This window comes from Diabrotica undecimpunctata, chromosome 6 (assembly GCF_040954645.1).
Source record: "Diabrotica undecimpunctata isolate CICGRU chromosome 6, icDiaUnde3, whole genome shotgun sequence".
Taxonomy (NCBI): Eukaryota; Metazoa; Arthropoda; class Insecta; order Coleoptera; family Chrysomelidae; genus Diabrotica; species Diabrotica undecimpunctata.
In genome coordinates, this window is record NC_092808.1 from 129111001 (window position 1) to 129136952 (window position 25952).

Consider the following 25952-nt stretch of genomic DNA (forward strand, 5'->3'; position numbering starts at 1 on the left):
TCCAAAATCTCTATCAGAATCTAAAAAGGAATGCCCTACTTCTGAAAATTTATGGTCTATTATCTTCACGTATCCCTTTAAAATTAAGTACTGATATAGGCATATTATGTTAAAATTTTTGTTCTGCCCTGCACACGAGTCAGGTGAGAAGATGGTTTATTTCTTTCTTTGTGCTTGTTAAAAGTTGAACAAATGTGTGCAAGCTACTGCCAACTTCAAGACTGCCCTTCGTTGCTACATCTTCGGTCCAATTAAAAAAGTAGGCTTTATCACCCTCTGACGTTATTGAGTGGATTCCAAAATTATAGAATCACATCTGCCTCAAATAAAATGCCTTAGAAGTAGTAAGGCGTGGTAAAGGCATGGTCTGTTGTAGGTCCATGGTTAAATAGCATATTTCTTTATTATTATGTGCCCGTTCTCTATCGACTTTTTGTTGCTCAAAAGCAAATTTAAATTTTTCTTTGTGAATCTCATCCCCTAAATTGGCATCGCACATACTGCATGTATCACTTTTGGGCTGGCCAAAAGACAAATTAAATTCTGATGAGAAAATGTGCGTATAAAAACTTTTTGAAACCAAAAACCGTTTTTCCATCTTAGTTTCTTGAACATATTCTTGATACAATTCATGCAGTTTTGTTATATTTAACAAGAGAGACAAATACATTTTATTGGCATTTTGTTTCGCGAATAGTGTGACTGTTCTGCAGGAAAAGAAAGAATGCGTCCTTTTACAGCATCAACCACATCTTTTTCTATTTTATTTGGTCTGGAATTATGATGCCCCCTTTTATCTGGTGAAGGAGCTGTAGTCCCTAATTTTAATTGATTCTGAATGAGTTGCACCTTTTTATTTTATATTTGGTAAAGGGAGATAAAGGCAGTCTTACAGACAGTTTTGATACGTGTCTGACACGTTATTGTGTAACCAAATGTATATGATTTATTTTTACTAATGTTTTTTCTATGGCGATTAACTGGCATAATCGAAACAGATTTAAAAAGTAATGAGTTTTTTGCATTTTGATCTAATGCGTAAAACTTACGAAATATTGTTTCCCTATCAAACTTGTTAAATTGCTCATCACATTTCTTTTTGCAATTTTCTTTTTTGCATAAAGATCCTAATTCGGGACTTTTGCTTGGCATCTCTTTTTTACTTTTTAATGACGTGTATGTCTCACCTCTCTGTCTCGCTAAGGCAGTCTTATTTTTCTTCCATGTTTCAGGACGGCGTTTCCTTATTCTTGATTTTTTTTCTGGCAAATTGAATACCTTTCTCTTAACATTATGTCTAGATATTAAAAGACTTTCCTTCCTGTCCAATAGATTTTCAGTATTTTCATGTTGAGTTATAAGTAAAACTGAATCTTCTGCTGTGACATGTGGTACTGATACGGAATGACTTCTATCCTCACAATGAGAATCTTTAAAACTTTCGCTCGAATCAATACTATCTGGATTGTAGTCGTCTGAAGTATATTCTTCATCTAAATTACTTCATCTTTAGATATAGAATCTACAATTTAAAATTTTGTTTAAACATATAGGGTAAATAGGTTACTTTATAATTTTTATCTGTAGACCAAAACCTTTAAACAATTTAATTTTAGAATGAATATTTACCGTTAAATGTATCTTGCAACTCCGGTGAAGATATCTGCTTTTCATGCGGGATATTCTCGATTCTTGGTGGAGTTTTATCTTGTTCAGGTAAAGTTTCGGCAATATCTACGACAATAAAGTTATGCTTAATTTTTTTTTATCTGATCAAGTTGTTCTACAATGTTTAAATAATAAAAACATTACTCAAAACAAGTTTTATGCTGGTATTTTGTTACCGTTCCGGTAAACTCTTAACCTCAAATTATTAAGAAGCATATTTTAGTAAAAAATAAGATTTATTATTAATTCAACATACCTTCATACTGTTTTTGTCCCAGATTAAGTAAAAGTCTACTTCTTGCTGACATTTTCGCAACTTATTTCACTATTTTCACTATAAAAGTACACAGTACGAATTTAGATGTAAAGAACAACATAACCTAACTTTAGGGATCTATGTAACATGACATGACAACAGCAATCCGTTTGGTCAGACATAAAAGATCTATGTACAATATTGAGCACATGGATCTTTTATGCACTTTTGTAATAAAATATTGCTTGGTACATAGATCCTTTATCCCCTAAATAAATCGTTGTTAAACGTTTTTAAGCCAAATAAATCTTATGAAGCAAATTTAGGGGTTAAAACAGACCTACTGAGCCTAAAAACTGATTTTTTAAAAAAATTTTACATAGATCCTTTATGCACTTGTGTCTTCATTTGGTTTTTTCCTCCATTATTCCAATATTTTGGTTAATAAACAAAATATTAACAGAAAATTAATTAAGTTTAAATTTAGACAGTAAAAGCAATGGTTATCAACATCCCAAAGCACCAAGCACTAAAAAAAATAAGAAAAGTTTAAATAAGTAGTTGGACCAAATATTAATTATCGCTGAGGAAGTGTGTGCAGATTTGGGAGAAACAGGAACAAGTTGGTTAACAGGTAAAATCGAATTTTGGAAATTGGACAAATAGTCCGGACGGTATCTGTTTTGAGTTGGGTGTGAAGCATATAAACGCAGTTTTTTGCATAAATTGCTCCAAAATATCACCACAAATGATAATTTCACTATGCGTGAGTTACAAAATGTAGGCTTAACTTTTTATTAAAAAAAATAATATGAAAAAAATTCGATATTTTCATTTCAAACCATGTTTAACGCAGTTACATGCTTTGGAACATTATTTTTGCCGTTATAGGTAATCGTTTTTAATAAATTTTCTAGTAGTAGATGCTATAATATCCTGATAGGTTTTAAACTATTTTTTCAAGCTCCCAACCCCACTCTGTAGAGTTCAAATTATTATTAAGACATAGTTAAACTTAATATTATATTCTATACTAATGTTGTTCTGCTGCTTATTGAGTAGATGGAAGAGTATTCAATTTAATTTTAGAACTTTTACCCATGTACAAAGCAGTTATTATTTTAAAACCTGCATTTTTTATTTGCTCGCCTAGAGTCTTTGGATCGTTAAAATTTTTCGATTCGTTTTGTAAATTAGTATCACCAGAAAGTAGTCCTTATTTATTCTGATTAGTGATTAGTATTGGATCAAATTATAGGGAAACCACCAGGAATAATAGAGATTTATTTAAAAAAGCTGATAGAGACAAATGAAGACAAACTCTTGAAGAAAAAGCTTTAAAATTTAATAATATAAAAACAGAGTATCTCGAATGGCCATGTAATATAATGTCCAGCATCGCTATTAAAAAGTAATGGGGAAATAGATAGAGATGCATGCAATATGGTTAGGGCGGAATGAGATGAAAATATACGTAACTGAATGTTGAGCGGTTTAAAAAGCAGAGGAACAATAAATGCACGTGAAGGAAATAAGAATCTTTAGATATATAAAACGGATGGGCAAATGAGAGGAGAGATTATGAGAGGCGATTGGGTTTCGGGTTGAATAAAAGAAACGTTGTAAACATAATGTTGAGAGGAGAGAAAGAATGGAGAGAAGTACACTGTCTTATTTCTAAGGCGATGAAGAAAAAGGAGCAGGAGGACAGAGGAGGAAATTGAGCCAGGGATCTGAAATTTATGGTTAATATTATTTATTAGATTATGGCCTAACGCCTGAAGCATTTTCTGATTTACGGTAATAGGTATGGTTATTTTAACTTTGAAAACTTAACTTAACTTATCTTTGAAAGAGCGGGGAGTTTTAAATATCTCGGAGCAACAATCACTGCAGATAACGATATCGCGGAAGAGATTAAGGAAGAATTCAGGCAGCAAACAGATGTATGTACAGCCTCCACAATACTATTAAATCTAAAAGCCTAACACAAACATCAAAGATTAGAATACATAAAACGGTGATTAGACTGGTGCTCATGTATGGGTTGTGAGACGTGTACCCTGACCAAAGAAACTAAAAGAAAACTTAGATGTTTTGAGAGGAAAATACTCAGAAGAATCTTTGGGCCTTATCACGACATTAATAGCAACCAATACCGAATAAGAACAAATGCTAAGGCCAAGCAGATGTATAGAGCGAGTGATATAGTCCAAGAGATTAAATCCCAATGTCTAAGATAAGCTGGACATGCCCATAGACTCCCTAATAACCGCCTTGCCAAGTTAATATGGGAGGAAGCCCTCACAGGAAGAAGGCCCTTAGGACGTCCACGAATGCGATGGAGAGATTGGTAAAAACCCGAACTGGAGTTCGGGTTTTTACCAATTTAATTGTAAGACAACTGATCCATTAAATTAACAGTAACAAGAAGAAACACAGACAAAAACAAGATTCATACTAACAGGTCTTTACGCCGACAGTACATATCCTATATCACACGAGATTGAACGAATTGAATAAAATAGCTATTAACCAAGATACTTGCGTACTATACAGAGACATGACAGAATTGATAAAAAAGGCAGCCACTAAAGCTTTAGGTAGTGAAAAAACAATAAAAAAAATCCAAAAAATTTAACATAATATAGAATGCATATTCGAAGCTAAACACAAAGATAAAAAAAAAGAAAAACAGAATGCACACTGCAAATGGCTTAGCATAAAAAAAGAAAACCACAAAAGTAAATATAAACATAATCAAACAAAATACAGAAATATAATTACCGCTAACAAAAACTAAAATTAGCAACGGAGATCCAAAGAGGTAGAATCTCATCTAGGTGGGAGTGGATCGTAAGAAGTATGCAGATTTATTAAATTTATCCAAATCCTTAACATAGATAAATGAAAACGTTCCTATTCACAAGAACTAAAAGAACAAAGACTTGAATATTCAAACCAGTCACATAAAATATATAATGTCCAGTGCCCAGTAGTAAGGAGGTATAAATGACGAATGAGTAGAAAAATAAATTAAATTATTAAAAATTAAAATAGCCAGTGGACAAGAAAACATTTTTTGCATCACTAATACAAAACGGCGATCCCCAAACTCACAAAAACACTAACCGGTATCTAAATTTAGAAGACATTTTAAAAAGCTTAAAAAAAGGTTGGAGAACGCTTATTCACAAACAAGACAACAAAGGGGACTGCAATATGATGTATTACCTAGCTGTCGATGTAACACCACAACTAGAACCCTTAGAGTGTGCAGGAAAATTTTAAAATCGAAAGTTAAAGAATAATACAAACCTCTAAAAATTAAACAACAAGCAGGTTTCACTGCTGGGCGTTATTTTATTGACCATATCATTACTCTAACACATCTAACACATCTTACACATGTTAATAAAAAGATATGGCAAGGGACAGAAAAGCTCATCTCGTTTTCATAGATTTAACAAAGGCAAATGACACTGTATCATTGTTCAACCTGTGGCAAATTCTAAAAAACACCTCAATCAATTTAACACTTATTGCCGCTACAAGGTCTTATGATAAATAAAGGTTTTAAACAGTGCTATATTCTGTCCCCAACACTTTTTAAAATTTATTTAAATATAGCGATAAAGAAGATCTTGTTCTAGTATAGGGATAGCAATAGACGATGAGACAACCCTATACTCTTTATATTTCGCTGACGACCAGGTGATCGAGATGATCTAGAGTTTGAGACAAAAAGATTGATACTAACTACGAACTATTGGGTGTCAACGTAAATTCGACAAAAACCAAATACATGTGTGTAAGACGAGAAAATGACTGTTTTACCTTAAAAATGATCAAAGTAACTGGTGCATTAATCTCTATACTGTGGGCAAAAAAAATTCAAAAGAAAGAAAAAAACAACTCTACAATAGTATGTTTGAAAGCATATTACTTTACGGAAGTGAAATTTGACAGTTTAACAAACAAACACAGAAGGTACTGATGAGTGATGACTTGTGCAAAAGATCTAGACTTCTAAGGAAGCCTGCTATATGAGTCGGCGCTACGAATGTCACTTGAGTAGGCTCTAAAGACCTGTCGTGGGTATTTTTGGCATTGGCTTATTAAAAGCTTATTATTACTATGCTGATAATGTGTTTGGCCGTTTACTGTGCTGTTAATAAAATATCCTGTTACTCTGTCTACTAAGTATGTATCTCTGAGATGATATCTGAGTGAGTTGTGTTAAGTAAGAGTACCTTTAAAAGTAAGATTATTTACTTTTCAGTGTTAGCTGGCTATGTTCTAAAATGTTCTTTACTTCAAAAGATCGAGGTATTTATGGTATTGAGGAACAATTTTCCTAAAGTTTCAGATGATATGTTCAGCCGTTTCCACTTTATTTTCGCAGAATCTAAGAGACATGCAAAATACAAAAATGATATCTGCCGAATATCATTATTTCTGCTTTATTTTGTAGCATTTCTGTTAAATTTTTGTAAAAGCGACCAGCGAGGATACATGTGATTACTCTGGGTACAATCTTCTGAAGCTCAAAGAGTATTTTTGCGAGACGAGTAAATGGTTGCAATAAGGTTTTTGATTTTGGGCTACGTTAAGACACTTTTTACATTTTTGACCATCTTCCACTATGCTGCTCTTTGGAATAACGCCCAATGATTTTTATCAGATAAAAAAATTACTAGCTCATTTTTAACATGACTACCAACAGTGTAATTACCAGTACTTTTTCTATGCCCCGGCATTCACAAAAAACTTACTTTTTTGTGTTTAATTACTAATTTAACTGATATTTGTAGTTTCAAGCTGTTAGATCACAAGTTATAGACTTCAGAGTCTTTAGTGCAGCTTGGCTATCAGAGAGAATAAATACGTACTATTCGCATTCATTCGTGAGAGTAAATATTGACTCCATCAGTGAGACAAATAAGGGCATCTCTTGTGATTTGAACGATTTCCCCACTAGTATATAAATGACGTTTAGTGTGAGAGTTAAAAATCTTGTTATACAGTCATAATGTCTGTGGACATCTTGCTCGAATTCTTGAAATCTCCAGATGTCCAGTCATGTCGTATATTAGGTACTGAGCAAGTTTACCCTATATACACTTTCTAAAGCGATCCTCGTTAAATATTTATGTAAAAGCTCTAACATTGCTTCTAAATCATTCGCCTTTCTGCTAGATTTCCTTTTACTTTTCCTTATAGAATTAATTACAGCAAACCATATATTTCGCTGTTTCCCATGATGTGACCGAGATATTTGATTTTGGCTGTTTTAATTGTGGTTAACAACTCTTTTCCTTTTTACATTTTTAATAAATTGTCCTGGTTACTAACATGGTCGGTATAGGATAACTTTAGGATTCGATTTTAAAAGCCTCAATTTTCTTGCAGGTAGCGTCTGTGAGAGTCCACGACTCAACTCCGTACAACAGTTTTTTATGGGTACTGATAAATCATGGCATTTGAATAGCTTAGCCATTTTTTGATATGCAGATCTTGAATTCTCTATCCTATTTGATTTCTAGGGAATAGTCCCAATTTTCATTGATGTTCGTGCCAATCTAGGTGTATGTTTTTACTCTTTTTATTGGTTGATCATTCACACTGATTCTTTCAATTTGCTGTTCCTTCTTAGAGATCATCATGTATTTTGTTTTCTTAATGTTAAGTGAAAGTCCATATCTCTGACTCATTTCAGTGATTTTATTCATTAACTCTTGGAGAGCCTCATAATTGTCAGCGAATACCATCGTGTCATCGGCCTATCTGATGTTATTGATACACTCTCCATTAATTCGAATTCCGGCTTAAACATTCTCTACTGCTTCTTAAACGATTTCCTCAGAGTATATAGTGAACAGGGAGGGTGATAGTATACATCCCTGTCGGACCCCATGTTTGATTTTGATATCATTTGATTCCTACGCCTCTATACGTATAGACGATGTTTGTTTCCAGTAAAGATTGCTAATAATTGTTATATCACAGGTGTTTATATTAATATTTGTTAATATTTCCATCAGGTTGTCGTACTTTACTGTGTCAAACGCTTTATGATAATCAATGAAACATGCATAAATATCGCAATTCACATATCTACATCGTTGAAATAGCACTTGTATGCTAAAGAGAGCGTCTCTCTCGTACCCACTGCTTCTCGAAAATCAAACAGTGTATGGCTGATTTTTTCTTCGCATAGTCTATATTATATCCTTTGATGTATGATTTTTAGAAATAACTTTTAAATGTGGCTCATTAAGCTAATGGTCCGGAAATCATTGCAGAATACGAATTGTGTGTTCTTTGGTAGAGCAATAAACGTTGTCTTCAGTCATTATCTTGGTATTACACCGTTTATCCCTTTCACCACTGAACATGTTTTTAGTAGAAATTATGAAAAAAAGTATATAAACTATTTCAAACTGGTAACAAATTCTTGAAAATATAATAATTATATTTTTTGAAAAATCTGGAAAACCAATATGGCGGTGGGATCTATTGTCCCAGTAGTGTTTTTCCGTGGGACCATTTGTACCTCTAGTTATAGAATAGAAGCAAAATAAATTCAAAGTTTTAGGAAGAATATTTATTTATTACGAATGGAACGGTAAAAAACATTTTTTACACAAAGGTAAATTACATGCAAAACAAATTGTCTTTGTACCTTGTATCTCCTTCCGATGGTAGATGATCCCCCACATTATTCATTGATTTTTGACGTGTTGTTCTGGGACCACTTTTTGCACTAAGGCGTCTCTTTACCATAGCCCTTTCCTTACCCATTTGTATCATCTGTTCTGCAAGTGACACAAGATATGAAATAAGAGGTATTTTCTTATGCTGGATTTCTTGATAAATAATCCAAGAGTTAACAATTGCTGTCATTTTAAGTTTGTAAAAAACTTTTTGATTCTGTCCAGATCATAGGTTGATACTTTTTGATCTGCGAGATCAACTCCACCTATAAAACTATTATAAAAGATAATAGATTCAGGACATGTAATTTCTGCTTTATTGCCATTCTTAAATATCCTGTTAGTTACACCAATTGCAGTAGAATGGCAATTCGACATGAGTAATACCTTCTTGGTATCCAACCACCTTGCAGAAGTTATACCATCTTCAGTGACTAAGAATTCACTACTACCTCTATTCGCAACGGTAAGTTTTGCATCAAATTCACACTTGTGAAAAATCTGTCGAAACAGATACAAACTGCTGGAGATCGGATACTTGCTACCATCTTATTGACCACTCGTTCTCCAAGGGTGCCCTCTGAGTGTGAAACTTCGTTACCTGCATATATATCAAAGTCATAGATATATCCATTCTTGGCGTCTGATCTTTGCCATAGTTTTATTCCTCTTTTGATCGGTTTCATTGGAAGATATTGCTTGAGACTAGATCGTCCTTTGAATTTTGTCATAGTCTCATCTATTGATTGGTGAGAACTTTCAGATCGAGCTTGTTAAAATGTTTTTAAGCAAGATACAAGGTCATCCAAGTAATAAGTTTGAGCAATTCTCTAGTTTTTGTGGAATAGTATAATACATTTTGGACAAAAGGAACGTACATCAGTCTCTGCTAATAGACCGCTTTATAAAACAGTTGGAAAGAAATTCATTAGACGACCAGTAACGATAAAAACTGGGTACACGATTATAACTCATTACTAACGTGCAGCCTAGAATAAGCATTATTTCATACATGTCCGTTTTTAGTATATGTTTATTCTGAATGAGCGATAATCTCTGATTCGTAGCTATATGAACTAGTAGACTTCTGGAAAACAATTTTAGAAATACATCTAACTCCGTTTATGATTTGTACAAATCTAACAAAACTACACCATTTGCTTTAGTTGGAATTTGTTTTTTTGGAACAAAGCTTTTTTCAGGAGATTTCCATGTAACTTTCTTAAAAATGTTAACATTCTTGTTAGAATTATCACCTTAGTTTTGTGTTAGTTGAAAGTCTGTTGTGTTAGTTACCTTTGGTTCTATTACAGTTTCGCTTTCGCTTTCATCCATTTCACTCATCTCATCTATTGTAATGTCATTATCCGACAACTCAAAGTCGCTACCTTTAGCAGAACCATCAAATGGCTCATCGGATGCAGAGGATATAGAGATATCACTCAAATGCCCAGCTATTTCCACTAATTCTTTTTCTGTCAATGCTTTGCGGCTCATCCTAAAAAAAAAACAGATCAACAAAACACGTAATAACAGCAAAAATGTAGAAACCATTTTAATATATTTCCCTACGATTGGGACAAATAATCCCTTTTAATATTACTATTGGGACGTATGTGTCCTACACACATTCTTATGCAAAAAAACTTACATTTCCAACAAAGAACCAAATGTTTTTATCTATAGTGACACTTACCTGTAACTGTTAAATCCACTAGTATATATAGAATTGGCTTTTCAAAGCTTCAGCAGTTTGATTTCTACAATAATTTCACTTTTTTACTTCAGCGATACAACACGTGTACTATTTCTGCCGCCATAACTGAAAATGAATCACAATATACGTTGTATTTTGTATTGCATACCTCCACAAAGACTTAGAAACACTGAATACACTTTTGGGAGAATATAGTCCAACAGTTATTTTGAAATATCCGTCGGGACATATATATCCCTATAGTGGCGAAAGGGTTAAATATATGTCATTAAACTTTTTTGTTAGTCTTTAAATACCGTCGGTGTTAAATAGCTTTATGAGTTCAGCATATGCATTGTCAGCTCCAGAAGCTTTGCCATCTTTTAGTTGTGATATTGCTTTTTCCAGTTTATCTGATGTGATTGGTAAGTGATCATTACATATGTAGGATGGAGGTTGTTCAGATCTATTATCACCTACACAAGCGGGTCTTTTTAGTATTGCAGCTTTCAATTATTATTGTGTTTGGCTGCGTGGTTTTATTCCACCAAAACAGCACATAAAAAGTAATTATGAGTGTTACAACCGTTATAAAACGGCCCTTGAATCAATTTAGGACATTATTTTGCTATAATGTGCCCTGAGTTGTTGTCAGATGTCCATATGACATTTAAAAGTATCCCCAATTAATGGAGTAAAATATGCATTAACTGGATTTACGCATATATCCATGTTTAATAGCATGAGTCATGGTTATTATTTCTGTTGCATATTTGCAACAATCGTATAATTGCTTATTTATACATAACCAGAATTTATTATTTCTAGGAACGAGAATTTCTATTGTAAAATGGTCCATATTTATAATTTAATAAAAATTAAATTTTCAGACCATCATCAGAGAAAACATATTTAGCACATAATTTGTCATAACCTTTTAATTATTATATTTTTTATATTTTAAAAATTTAAATCGAAGCGACAAGTCGATGTTAAAAGATCTAGCTTTAAGAGGGCATACTGAACCCATTCGAAACGGAGACTACATCTGAGTCTTGCCGAAGATACCAGCCTTTTTATGAGGCTAGTTTTAATGTTTAACCATGGTTTCAATGATGATGATCTGATAAGACCGAAAACGTTCTGATGAATTTGTAATTCGTTAGGAAAATTTTATTTTTTATTAAATTTTAAATATATAACATAACAAAAATTTTAATCCTTATAATAATAATAATAATATTTAAATTTTTCGTAATTTTTGAATTAATATTTAAACATTTTTTTTCTAGGAAGGTAAAGTTCCTTATATTACCATTTTTGGTAATATTAAACTTAAGATCAGCGATTTCCGCACCAGGAGATGTAAGTTTCATTGTATCGACAACTGAACAACCAAAAGAGGGCAAGGAAGGAGAGGTACGTAGCATTAATACATGTAGTAATCGTAATAACTTACCTATTTTTTTAAGCAAAGCCTCTATACTGGCGTTGTATTACTTTTTTCTTTATAGTAAAATGCTAAGGGAAGCGTTACGGAACTAGCGCCACGGGAAGGCGTAACGGATAGCGAGACGGGTAGCGTCACGAAATAGTGGTTCTTCACATCGATTCACTACTCTCAATTAACTCGTTTCTAGTCATCGTAATATATCTATTCTATGCAGGTTTAAATTAAAAACTGCTTGAAAATAACTAAGAATATACAGATATTAAATGAGAAGTAAAAAATTAAAAGCATATCTGTCAATAAAAGATTCGATCTTGATGTTCTTATAACTTAAATCACCATAGAAGTCCACTCTTCTTCGAACAGTTCTTAATACTAAATTATTATTTATCATATACAGCAGTTATAATTCTAGAAATAAAAAAATAAATTTGAGATAGATGACTTTAGCGTACATATTAAATTAAACACAATAATAAAAAACATTTATTGACACGCCATTCAACATAGAGTAAGGTACAAATATTATAATCTTAAGTAATGTTATGAATAAAACAACTTCTTTAAATTGTTGGTATACATATTAATTCCAATTAACAGTCTTCATTTCATGACGCCAAGTTTTCGATGATATTAAATATTTGCTGCTCAATGTTGTGTGTCTGCTTACTTTCATCCGATTTTGGAACGTCTACGTCGTTCTCATCGAGACATTTAACATCGTGATGCTCTAAATTTTAAATAATGCACATCATCAGATCTTTAGCGCGCCGAGCAGTGACTCTATAGGCGTAAAAATGTGCGTGTCTTTGCAAATTCGGCTTATATAGTTTCAATTTTACCGTCGCACAAAAGTCATCGTGAGGCATTTGCAGGAAATCTTTGACTAAAGCATCTAAGCGTAGAGCTAAATTAACTGGAAGATTGAGAAATTGCCCTCCATTATTCAAAACCAAGTTATCAACTGTTTGTTTTACTTTTACTGGTGGTGAAACATGTTATTTACGGACCTGTAGTCTTCCCATTTTTCATACGTTGACGTGTTTTTTAATTTCTTCTTTGGTTATTTAAGTTTTTTCGCCGTAGGAAATATCATATTTTTCGTAGCCAATATCCTGGAATTTTGCTTGATCTTTTGTCAGCATTTGTTTATTATATTCGACCTATAATTAGAATTACCTTACTGCGTTCTTTTCTATCTGTTCTACTATCTCCAACTGTTTTCGAGGCTTCTTTACTTCTTGCGGTATCTATAAAATTTTCTATGTTGTTGCAGGCTTTATTCCACATCTCATTTTTGGCTTTATTTACCTCCTTTTTTACTCCTTTGTTTAAAGTATGATACTGTTGCCGATTATAAAGGTCCTTTATTGCTAACCATTTATTATACATGTCTTTTTTGTTTCCCACAAGATCTTCTATTTTTTTATTCTATCATTCATTTCTAATCTTTATATTATTCACTTCTCCAATAGCTTCCATTGCAGCTTCGTCAAGAGCTTTCATGATTTCGTTGTACGTGTTAATTGATGATGAGTAAAAAACATTGTGTAAGGTTAAATTCAACCTTATTTGATATAGAAACTGGGTAGACCAGTTTTTCAAAACCTTGTAGAATATATCTCTTATGTTTGAACATAGCTGGTTAGTTCATCCAATTAATTAATCATCGAATTTTAATTCATGTGGTAGGTTCAAATATTTATTTTTGTTACATAGATTCAAGATCTGGCCCGAGGATTCTAATTGTCAAGTCGAAATTATAATAGTATAGATCTAAACTTTTTTACAAAAAATTAATGATCTGTTAAAAATTTTAATTATCATCTGTTTCGTTAGCTTTACTATTGTATCCGATAAGCTTTTTTATTTTCTCATTTTTAAATGTCTATATTTTAGTAAGTAAATCTGTAAACAGTCGGGGTAAAATAAATACAATATTGAATTGAAGTTATTTTCTTTTTATTATTTCAGCTCACCGAACTTGAAGATGCTAATCTAGTTCCTGTGATTTATGAAATGGATGTACTTTCCAATGTAACGAATCGTTACGCTAAGACTGTGATAACAAATAGGGTAAAAAACCCAGCTAAGTCAGCCAAGCAAACGACCTTTTCAGTCGTTCTACCTGAAAAAGCATTTATTTCAGAATTCGTGATGGAAATTGGCTGGAACAAATACAAAGCTTACGTCAGGGAAAAAGAGGAGGCTAAGAAAATATATACTAAGGTAAGTACTTCAAGGTGTATACACACTTTTTGAAACGTAACTTTATATGCTTTATTTCTACATTTTTTTAGCTAGCAAGTTGAGATTTTTCTTGTTGTATAAGTAGATTCTTGCACAAATACCGTTTCAAATTGTTTTCTGCTTCCTTAACTTACTATGCTTCAGACTTTACATTATGGTCTCATTCGACCGTTTATTTCTTAATCTTTTCTATGTTTCCCAATACAGGTTTTAAAATATTAAACTCTGACATTTTAAATTTTTTTTCCAGCTTATTATTTGTTTTGGTACTGGTCTTCTGAATTAATCCATTTATATTGAACCTGTTTTTCAAGAGTTAGTTTTGTTCAATTTACTAACTGATTTGGTATTCCTATAATCTTCTGTTCACAGAGTCGTAGGCTGCTTTGTAGTCTATAAATATGGGATGAGTATCAATGCCATATTCCAGTGTTTTTTTTAAATTTGTCTCGGGGTTGCAATCTGATCAATTGTCGATTTGCCACCTCTGAAACCAGCCTGGTATTTTCATACTATCCTTCCTGCATATGGTACCATACGATGACATAGTACTGTGGAAAATATTTTATTCGCTGAATGAGAAGTGTAATTCCTCTGTGGTTAGAGCATTTAAAGATATCTCCTTTTTTGTGTATGGGGCAAAGTATTCCAATATTCCAATCATTGCTAAGGGATTTCTGTGTCCATATTTCTCTTATGAGCTGCTGCAATGCCATTATGGTATCGTGACTACCTTCTTTATATAGTTCAGCTGGGAAATTATCTGTTTCGGGTCATCTTCGACACACACATATATTCAATTTTAGGAACATCCACTGTTATTTTTGAGCTGTTAATGTCCAATCCCCTCGCTTATAACTAGCCAACACGCCACGACCGAAATCATAATTATTCGTCAGAAAACGACAAATTATTCGAGAAGCTGACTCATAGTCCGCACATTAACTCAGGTTAAAATACCAAGATTCATTGAATATCCTTTTTCATTGCGTAAGTCGCCTACGTGAGGTTATGCCAGATTTCTGAAACTGAACTTGATTTTTTTGAGATGTTTAATTGCCAATCTTGCAATTAAATATCTAAATATACATAGCCTGGAGTTTTTATTTAGGCATTTTTCGTCCCGACTGGTAGTCTTGTTAAACTCTTGTTTTGTTAGTTTTGGTTTTGGTCGACTATGTCATTTCCTGGTACCACTCATGTCAGGACAGCATTTTCATATCCGCAATTTGCTAAGATATGTGATGGAAAATATGCTAGATCGGTGTCTATCTAGATGTGTCTATTTTTTTTTAATATTTGTTATTATATATTTTTCTATTTAATATTTAATACTCCCCTTTAATGGTTTGTTATATTGTTAATCGTTTTTGTCTAAATTTCGCTACCCATCAACTAAAGAATTTCTAAATGTTCATGTATCTTTTATTTTTAGGCAGTAGAAAGTGGCCAAAGCGCCGCTCATGTTGCTATAAGTACTAGAGATTCCAACACCTTTACAGTTTCCGTTAACGTTGGAGCTGAAGAAAAGGCAACATTTTATTTGACATATGAAGAACTTTTGGAAAGAAACAACAACCAATATGAATTAGTTCTTAACATTCGTCCCGGACAAGTAGTTGACCATCTTAATGTTCTAGTAAGTAAATTAACTTCTGTAATAACGACTTTTATTAAAATTATTAATGTTTTATTAAAAAAATGATTATCCTTTATCGTTTATACATAAGGAATTTTCAACAATCGACCGAATAGAACAGAACAATTTAGAACGAGTTCCTACAGCATACTCAAGGAATAATACGAGGAAAATAACAATACCATACATAAAAGGATTATCAGCAAAACTTAAAAGGATAGGAAATAAATTTAACGTTTCAACAATATTCAAAACAACAAACACATTGAGATCTATTTTGTCTAAAACCAAACTTAACAATGAACAAGAAAGGCAAAAAATTGCATTTATAAAATACCTTGTGAATGCGATCAGTTTTATTTAGGTGAAACATCAAGGCCATTAAATGTTAGAATAAGTGAACATCAATCTTATATTAAAAATAAAGAATTTGATAGATCTCAAATATATAAATACGCATGGGATAATAAACATAGGGTTCAATGGAATGATTCAAATATAGTACTAAAAGAAACGGATCTTAAAAAGAGAAAAATCAAAGAAGCGGCTCTAATTATGCTAAATGAGACCAATTGTGTCGCAAATTCCTCTGCAGAATGTAGTAGCATCTGGTTACCCATATTAAAAGAGGAAGTTATTAAAAAGAAAATACCAGTATTAGTAAGTCGGTAACAAATAGAGGATACATCATTTATGTTTTTTAAATAACAAACATAAAAAATCAGAATTTGGTGTTTATTGAAGGTAAACTAAATGCACGACCAAATACTTACCATGTCGGGATAGAATTATGAGGTTTTTTCATTGGTCATATGGAATCACTAACAGGAGATTTTTTACTGTCATCATGGCATGTGTTTGTCTTTTTAAAGACGAATTACATGCCATAATTTTTTCTAACGGATATTCTCAAGTTAAAGTTGATTTCATGTAATCGAATGAACATTCTTACAAGTAAAGTCGTCCCAGGAACGCAACTCAACAATATTCGCAATATCATTTTAAAGTCTTCTACTTTAAAATGTATAATATATGTCTGCATTATTGTCAATATAAACGAGTCAGATAAAATTAAATTAAAAGAATTTTTCACCAAGGAACAAAAAACAAAATTTGTTTAATTTACTAATGTTTGTATTTTGAGAACGATTTCCGAAGTGGAAATTGAAACGTCAATAAACGTACTTTAACCTTTAATTGGTTAAAGTTAAAAATTGTTTAAATTGTTTGGCTTATTCCAATTTAAATCGTAATTACTTTAACATGCCACAAGAAAATAGCTTCAGAACAATATAACGACTTTCCAATTAAAGCTTAGCAATAAACAGAATATTAAAATTAGAAACATTTGTGTCGGAGGAACCCGTACTGAATGGTGCAAATTTTGAACAGATAGAACGCAAGAAGAATATTTATCATCTACATAAAAAACACATCTGTGTAATTTCACGCGTTAAAAATTATTAAAGTTACTTGTTTCGCTGTTAATAATATATTTAGAGCTATTATGTTGAACAACATAAAATAATACACTTTTATTACTAGGTATACATCAACGAATCCAGACCTTTGGTATTTGTGAAAACTCCATCTCTAAGATCTGGCAACGAAATCGCTAAAAACAACGATAAACTCGACCCTGCATCTTTCATAGAAGTCATTAACTCTACCAGTGCTTTAGTTAAGTTCCAACCAAACGTTGTAAAGCAAAAGGAATATGCAAAAGAATTAGGAGGAATAGAATACAATGGGCTCGCAGCACAATTTGTAGTTCAGTATGAAGTTGAAAGAGACCCACAAGGTGGAGAGGTTTGTAAAAAATATAAATACCAAATAAACATAGTTTTATATAGAATCAAATATTTTTGATTATTTAATTTACACGAGATACATTATTTAAGTATGAATTTATATAAGTCAAAAATAATATTATTTTCTTTACTTTTTAATTACATCGAAGTATGTGATACGGTGATAAAAAATTTTGAAATTTCATTTTGAATTTCAGTTTCGTTGAGGCAATGAAGCTTTCCAATTAAGAAACTTTATTTTTTCTAGATTTTATTAAGTTGTCTCTATCATTTATATATTTTTGTTTGTATTAACATCTAAAAAGTTTTTCAATATATCGCATTAAAAACTATTAGACAACTAGTTTGTCTTTACAATGTTAGGTCTAGTGACCAATGCATCATAACCTAATAACATTATATTGGTTTGTTCACCAGTCAAATATGCACATACGACACAGATATGCGAGCAAGAAAACAAAAAACGCCACAAAATACAATGGATGACTATGTTGAGGGTTTAGGTATGTCCAAGGGATAATATCGCTTCAATATCTTAAGTTGTTGGTTGTTGAGAAGGTTGAATGATAGGGTTTTAAGATGAACATGCAGCTAATTTTAACATTGTTGAAAACATTTCTGGACTTATCTGAGTTTTGGAGAGTTTTGGTACCTGCAGATCTATGCAAGACATCATTATTCACATAGCAAGGGGCATTAGCGATTGTTCTTAGAACTTTAGATTGCAATCTTTGCATTTTCATAACAGATTTGCTAGCTAATTCCCTAAGCTGGTAAACATATGTATGTATGCTGCTTTGTATATCAACAGCGTGTTGTCGATCGATAGGTGCGAGTTGTTTTCGCAGCATCCAGTAAAGGTTTCTCTATACAAAACTTAATTGTAATATTTTCGTCGATATATGTTTGGCCAAAGTTAATCGTTTGTCCAGGTGAATGTCTAGACATTTTACAACAATATTGTGAAAAAATGAATGTCCACCAAACTTAAGTTGTAAACGTGTACCTCTTCTTAGAGTGAAATGTAATATGTGTAGACTTTAGGGGGTTCACATTATTCCTTCAGAGCTTAAACCATTCATTAGTTTTCTTTAGATATTATAACAGTATCTCTGATTCTAGAGCTAGATTGCCATAAGAGATTAGAAAAGCAGTATCCTCTTCAATAGTTGCAAGTGATAGGTTATTGCTTTTTGGTAAGTCAGCCATATATGTCATGTAAAGGATCAGTCGAAGCACACTACCCTGTGTGTTTGCGTAAGCTTTGTTTTACTTAGTTAGATATCTCCTTTCTTCAAAATATCTGGAAGCAGACTAATCGGGTGGTAAGAGTTGACATCTTTAAATGCTTTCCAGTATTCTATAGTACAAATATAATATGTGCCACTTTTCATTATAACAGAACGTACTGCAGCCTTAATATACTGTTAAAAATCATAGTTACTATTCTGTAGCAACTGTGGGTTAGTTCTAGTAAAATCTTGCCATGCATAATGTCGTTTATTGGCGCCCTACTAGGTTGGATCTCATTCTTGAGTATATGCTTTACTTGTTTTATATTTAACTTAGAGATTGGTACTTTCATTTGATATAAAGCTTTAAGCAAATATTGAATTCATTCTTATTCTAGATGTATGATTAAGTTGAATGTACATGATTTCAATATACTATCCTTTCTATATTAACTATTGTTTGCCATACCATACAGAAAAATAAAGGGTGCCTAAGTGTTTGTTTTTTTTTTTAATTTATAGTAAACCACTATATTGCCAAGCTGTACTAAATCATAAAATATGTATATTCATACTATTTCTTTTCAATATAATTTTTCTTTTTGAGTTTTTGACAAAAGATATGTATAATATAATATTGTTAATGTTATATTGACAATGTTCCAAATGTTTTATATATTTTTTAAACAACAAAGGACAACATAATTGATACACTAACAATTTTTATCATATGTACGATATTTATCTCTTGATAATATTTAAATAAATTTACTTCTTTTTCTTAGGTTTTGTTGCAAGATGGATACTTCGTACACTTTTTCGTACCAAAGGACGCAGAAGTCATCCCCAAGCACGTATACTTCATCTTAGATACAAGTTCCAGTATGTACGGTAACAAACTCCAACAACTTAAAGATGCCATGACCAGTATTTTGGATGAGATCAAACCTGAAGACTCACTCAGTGTTGTCGAATTCAACAGCGAAATATACGTGTGGGATATAGAAAATGAGAAATCAATTCTTGCTCAGTGGGACAACTACAGGGAACCGTTTGAACAATTGGGTGTAAGTAATATTTTTCTTGAACTCTTTTTAGTTTTTAGCTAAAAACAGAAATATAATTGTTATTGTATTTCTTAGAAAAGTGGATTGGTCTAAAACCGTTTTCAGATAATTGAGTAGTTCACTTGCAAACACCGCTATGTGTATGAACAATTAATTTGAGTAAAGTAAAAAATACAATTTTAACTTAAGTAGTTTTGCAGCAGCATTTAATCAACAATCAATTCGACAGTTATGAAACAACTAATTGCTAATAAATATAATAAACATGTCATGTGCTATTGTACACAAAGAGAACATAAAATGTTTTTAATCTTAGCATTAAACTCTTAAATCTACGTCGTCTTGCATTACAGTATCTTCATTGTCAGTTTCTTCAGGAGCACTGTCACTTTGGTCCCCTTAAAGGAAACGGTAATATTTGAGGCTATCAAAAGTAATCCAATCTTCACCAAAATGCTTAATGAGAAGGTCTTTTACGTCTTGTAATTTTTCTGGCTTCACAGGAACTCCAACATCCATGATGGTAGGTTCCATATTTTCGAAGGATTTGCCCCTTTTACAAACATTTCCATAACTCAACAGCTCAGATGCACAGTGTGGCTCTCCTTAAATTTCAATTTTGTTATTTTTATCATTTCTTAAGAGGAATCTCTTAGAGGCTTTGAATTGAAAATGCCATAAACCAGGTGCCTTCACTACATCTTTAACGGTAGTTTTGCAATCTTAGAAATTAAAATCGGCAACGAGCCTTAAAACCGTAACATATTTCTTAAATATATCGAAGTATGTGTCGGGTTCGACAATTACTTCAATAGGTCGTATTTCTTTTTTTAAATTTCCAAAAACTCGGTCAGGGGGTAAAAAAAAAGTCCAACAACAGGGTACGTCACTGTAACTTTTTTGATGTGTCGTGGTGCTTCTGTTTTAAGCCAATAGGACAAAATTCCCATAACTATCGTATTTTTGTTCTGGCCTCCACAGCCATCACAAAATAACCTGATATGAGAAATAGTGGCTTCAAAATTGGTGTTTTGTAATCGATGAAATAATGCTGAGGCTATCTGATTGGACCCTTTCATAGCATCGGATTCCAACCATGTATAAATAAAGGTATTTGAGATATTTTGAGGTCCAGAAGATTTTCCTTGACATATTGTTAGATTGTACGTATACAGTTGCCTACTAAAGTAAGCACTCTGATCAGGCACTTTTGGTAAAACCAAATTTTTTGGCAGTCAAAGGACAGAATCAAATCATCGTCAGCTTGTGTTTTCAAACTTGTATAAAAGGATTTTGCCTTTAAAGTATGTACACGATAATGAGTAATCAACGTCTGTTTTTTAAACAAATTTTTTTCAATTTTATTAGCCTCTTTTAATTGAATACACTTCGAACAAGCATCTGTTGCTGGTGTTTTGAAATTTAAGTTGAAGTACTTATTAAATATACGGCGAAAAAATTCGTATCGCACTGGTGGATTACTCCCATCAATATTGTAATGATTGTGTAATTTTCTTATACTGAGATTACTTCTTAAATATTGCACAGAAGATCTACCTCTTACATAATGTGATTCCAATGATTTTAGACTTTTTATGTAAGATTTTACTGATTCAGTACGCCTAGAATACTGATTTGACCGTCTATCACCTCCTCTTTTCTCTCTGGGTAAAGCCATTGTATTTAAATTATTTCTACAAATTCTTTGTATTCTGTCTTTAGATATCCCCAAAATTGTAATCATTGCTTTTTGGCATACTTTCTTCAATTTGACGCGGCGACTTCCAGTAGATGTAAGTTCATGTTGTGGTATAAAATTAGAAATGGTCTGCGTCTTTTTTTGCTTACCTGCTTTTTTTGGAGCTTGAGCCACACAATATTTGAGCAAAATGTATCTTGAGCAATTTTATCTCCGGACGAATAAAAATGTCGATGAAATTGACTGTAGTGTTGAAGAGACAGTTCCGTACACTCATACCCTTGCTTTAAATTTCCGTGTGCACATTGTAGCATTACTGGTGGCCCCTTGGGCATATGCCTGTAAAAAAACGGTATATTCTACATGTGTTTAGGTTGTTAAAATTAGTAAATAACATAAAAATCTATATAGCAGTGATGCTCAACGTTTCGATTTTTCACGTTCTCTTTTCCATGTAGACTTATCTATAATCCTTTTACGCTCTTTCCTGTCTGGTACCAAAGTTATTCCTTTTTATTGACAATCCATTATATTATTTTCCCAGAAAACAGTAAATAAACTAAACTGAACACAACACGTGCGCGCATACGGAGTGAACTATTCAGACTGAAAGATACCTACGTTTGCTGAGGTGACAACATGTCATAGTTAACAGTCACATAGCAATTTTTGAAAGTGGATTTCTAGATAAGATAGCGACTTTTGCAAGAGTATTACGTTTTCTATCTCGTCTTATTCAAAATATAACCAGTTTTGATGGAGTATAATAACAATGACACGTTTATTTCAATAATGTGTACACATCGGCGCCATTAAACGAAAATATATATTTTATAACATAGTGTGGTTTGCAAATGGACTACTCAATTATTTAATTGTGAAAATTCTCTCGTTATGTTAAGCAGAAAAAACATCCTTTTCACAATTAAATCTTAAGTAGCTTATCTGTAATGACAATTTGATACACCTTTATAAATCTTTTAAATGTAAGACTTTAAATCGGTGTAGTTGGAATTTTCAGTCATATTTCTAGAATGACTTTATCGGATTTGCTATAGTTCGTTTTATTCTAGCAAATTAAGAATAACGTAAAAGCCTTTCAAGCAAATAATGAAAGCATGTGGTTGTATTCATCATCATTATCATCAACCTTTATGCGTCCACTGCTGCACATAGGTCTCCATCAGCTCTTTCCATCTATCTCTGTGTTGTGTGGCTTTCATCCAGGCTAACACGCTTCAGGTTATCAGTCCATCTAGTTGGTGGGCGTTCTCTGCTCCGTATTGCTTCTTGTCTTGGTCTCCACTCGACAATACGTTTTGTCCATCAGTTGTCTGATAATCTGGCGACTTGTCCTGCTCAATTCCATTTTAGCGACGCGATTTTTTTGATGATATCTGTTGTGTTTGTTCTACGATGTATTTCTTGGTTTGGGATTCGGTCTCTCAGAGAGACACCCAACATCTGGAGCTCCATAGCCCTCTAAGTTACGCGAATCTTATCCACTACCTTTTTTGTAAGTGTTAATGTTTCCGCCCCATAAGTGAGTACAGTTAACACAGATTGGTCAAAGATTTTTCTTTTGAGGCATATGGCTAGATTCGATTTAAATACATAGTTTAGTTTACCAAACGCTGCCCAGGCTAATCCTATGCGACGTGGGAAGCTCACATGTCTGGTTATCTCTGCCCAACCGAATTTCATGTCCTAAGTACTAATACGATGTAGTCTGCACAATATACCTTCCATGAACAGCAATATTTCGATTTAGCACCAGATTAGTCATTATTTGCGTCTTGTTTATATTAATCTTTAGTCCAACCTCCAAGGAAGCGTAATATAATTTTTCAAACAATATTATTGCATCATCCACACGATCGGCTATAAGGACGATGTCATCTGCAAATCTTAAATGACTTAGTTTCTCTCCATTTATATTGATACCATGCTCGTTTAGATGTGCTTTCTTACAAGTATGTCCTAAAAGCGTCGTGAATAGCTTTGGAGAGCTGTGGTTTTATTAATACAGTACATTTATTTCATCCTATCCAGCTGGTACAACAATACTCTCTAATTGGCAATCTTATTGCAAAACATTACTAAAACCAGAACAAATAAAACCACTAATACTCTTCCAAAATAAGAAGTATTGGATGTCCTATTAATTAAAGATATTATGAGGGGATAAAGTAAAATAAAGCCATGTCGCATTTTCAAAGTTTTGAGTAAATTAACAAAATGGGTTTTGTATTGGAACTTTTTTATTTTGTTTTTGATTCCAATGAGTGAGACCTTAAAAAATAGATATCATCATCAGTGACATTACAGCTCATTATGAGCCGAAGTCTTCTTCAGATCTTCCATTCGCCCTTGTCTCTGGCAACTCTTCCCCATGCTTTAATTCCGATGGATTTTAGATCATCCTTCATGTTATCTTGACACCTAAGTTTTGGTCTTCCTGTGGCTCGTCTTCCAACTGGTCCTCTTCGGTCGAAAATTTTTCTGATCGTTGCATCTTCATCTCGCCTAATTACATGTCCTATCCATCAAAGGCGTGCTAATTTAATATATTTTACAACGTCAGGTTCCCCAAAACTTCTATATAAGTCAAAGTTGTAGCGCCTTCGCCACAAACCCTGTTCTTGTTCTTGGATTACTCCATATATTTTCCTTAAAATTTTTCTCTCGAAACGTTTAAGCAATTCTTGGTCGTTATGTGGACCTAGCAATAATATCTATGTCATCTTCATATCTGCGTATTAATATGGAACTCTCCGAATTACTTTTTCTAGTGCAAGATTAAGAGACACGACAGTCCATCTCCCTGTCTCAGTCCATTTTTACAATGGAAGGGTCTTGAAAAGTCGTTTTGGATTCTGACTACACTCTCTACGCCTGTGAGTGAAGTTCCGTTGGTTGAACAAGATGAAGCGGCATTTGAAATTCCACCATAGCCTGTAGAAGTTTTTGTCTGTTGACTGAGTCGTATGCGGCTTTGAAATCCACGAATATGTGGTGGGTGTCGACTCCGAACTCAAGAATCTGCCTGACTGTGAATCCGTTGTTGATCCGTTGTTGATTTATTGGGTCAAAAACCACACTGGTAGTTCCCAACTATTTGTTCAGCATAGGGGATCAATCTTCTATACAATACGTTGGACAATACTTTATATGCCACGTTAAGTAGAGTGATGCCCTTATAATTATCACACATCATCATATCTCCCTTTTTGTGAAGAGGGTGGCATTATACCTAATTTCCAGTCCGCGGGCGTTTCCTTTTGTTGCCAGATTTTGGTTACTAATTTATGCATGTGTTTAAAAAGGGTGTCACCACCATTCTTAAAGAGTTCGGCAGGTAGATTGTCCAAACCGGGAGCTTTGTTATTTTTAAGTTTTGAAATGGCTAATTCTCTCTAGCTTTTCTAATTTCTTCTTCGGTGGGGGGCGGCCCTTGAGCATATTCATCCATTTATAAAAAATAGATAATTTTAGGCTATTTTCTTTTGTTAATTATAATATTAATAGGAAACAGCAAGATTTGGACCAACAAAACTTTTGTGTAGCTTTATCCACTTTAAACTCACTTTAAAATCTAAATCTTGTTTCTTCATGAATCAAGAAGTCAAGTAGCTTTTAACTCAAATGTATTGCTAGAAGCAACAAAAATGCATACAATGAATAAAATTTAATTTAATATTGTTTTGTGTAAACTTAGTCAAGAAAAGACAGCAATAGGTTTTTGACGTGACGAAAAAACAATTTTCATTAACACTTACAAGGCATATGTGTTACGTTTAGTTTTTAAGATGTGTGCTTTTAAGAAATGAATACTTTTTCGCAAACACAGAGGTAATATAAAAAGAAAAATCATGCATGCGTGAACTAGTCAGCGAAATATCTGTGCCACACACGGCACCAGCCGGAACCGAAAGAAATGTCACTCTGCGGCACCTGTTTTATCGGCGCTGTCAGCCCCGCACACACGCAACATGCAAACAGCATAACAGCCAACAACCTAACAATATTAGAAGTTTTAAATTAACCATATAATATAAAATTGTTATTATTTTCAATTAATTAAAAACTTGTTCTCCTATTTAGAAACTTAACTTACCAGGACCAGTGTCAGCAACAAAGGAAGCAGTCGAGAAGGCTAAGAAACTTGTCGACAATATGCAAGCTGGAGGTGGCACTCACATGATTGGTGGATTGGACGCTGGTTTATATCTTGTAAAGTCCGAAATAGAAAGAACCAAAGAAAGCAACGACCAGAGACACCCCCTTGTAATATTCCTAACCGATGGACAGCCCAACATAGGTTTACATTCTACAGTTGAAATTATTGATGTGGTATGTATTATATTAGCTTGGATTTGGTTGATACCAACTTTTTTTCATAGAATATCTAAAATACCAACCGTATTATTCTTTTGTATTGCTGCCTTTTGCCATTTTCCTAACATCT

General features: G+C 32.9%; 1 protein-coding gene across 1 annotated transcript in view; it reads left to right on the forward strand.

Annotated features, from left to right (window-relative positions):
- Positions 1-25952, forward strand: part of LOC140443886 (inter-alpha-trypsin inhibitor heavy chain H4-like) — an 81291-nt gene that overhangs the window by 31109 nt on the left and 24230 nt on the right. Inside the window, exons 2-7 of the mRNA XM_072535386.1 lie at positions 11629-11755; positions 13761-14015; positions 15472-15675; positions 17221-17484; positions 19504-19785; positions 25589-25837. Coding sequence (XP_072391487.1) covers positions 11629-11755; positions 13761-14015; positions 15472-15675; positions 17221-17484; positions 19504-19785; positions 25589-25837 — 1381 coding nt within the window. The remainder of the gene's footprint in view (positions 1-11628; positions 11756-13760; positions 14016-15471; positions 15676-17220; positions 17485-19503; positions 19786-25588; positions 25838-25952) is intronic.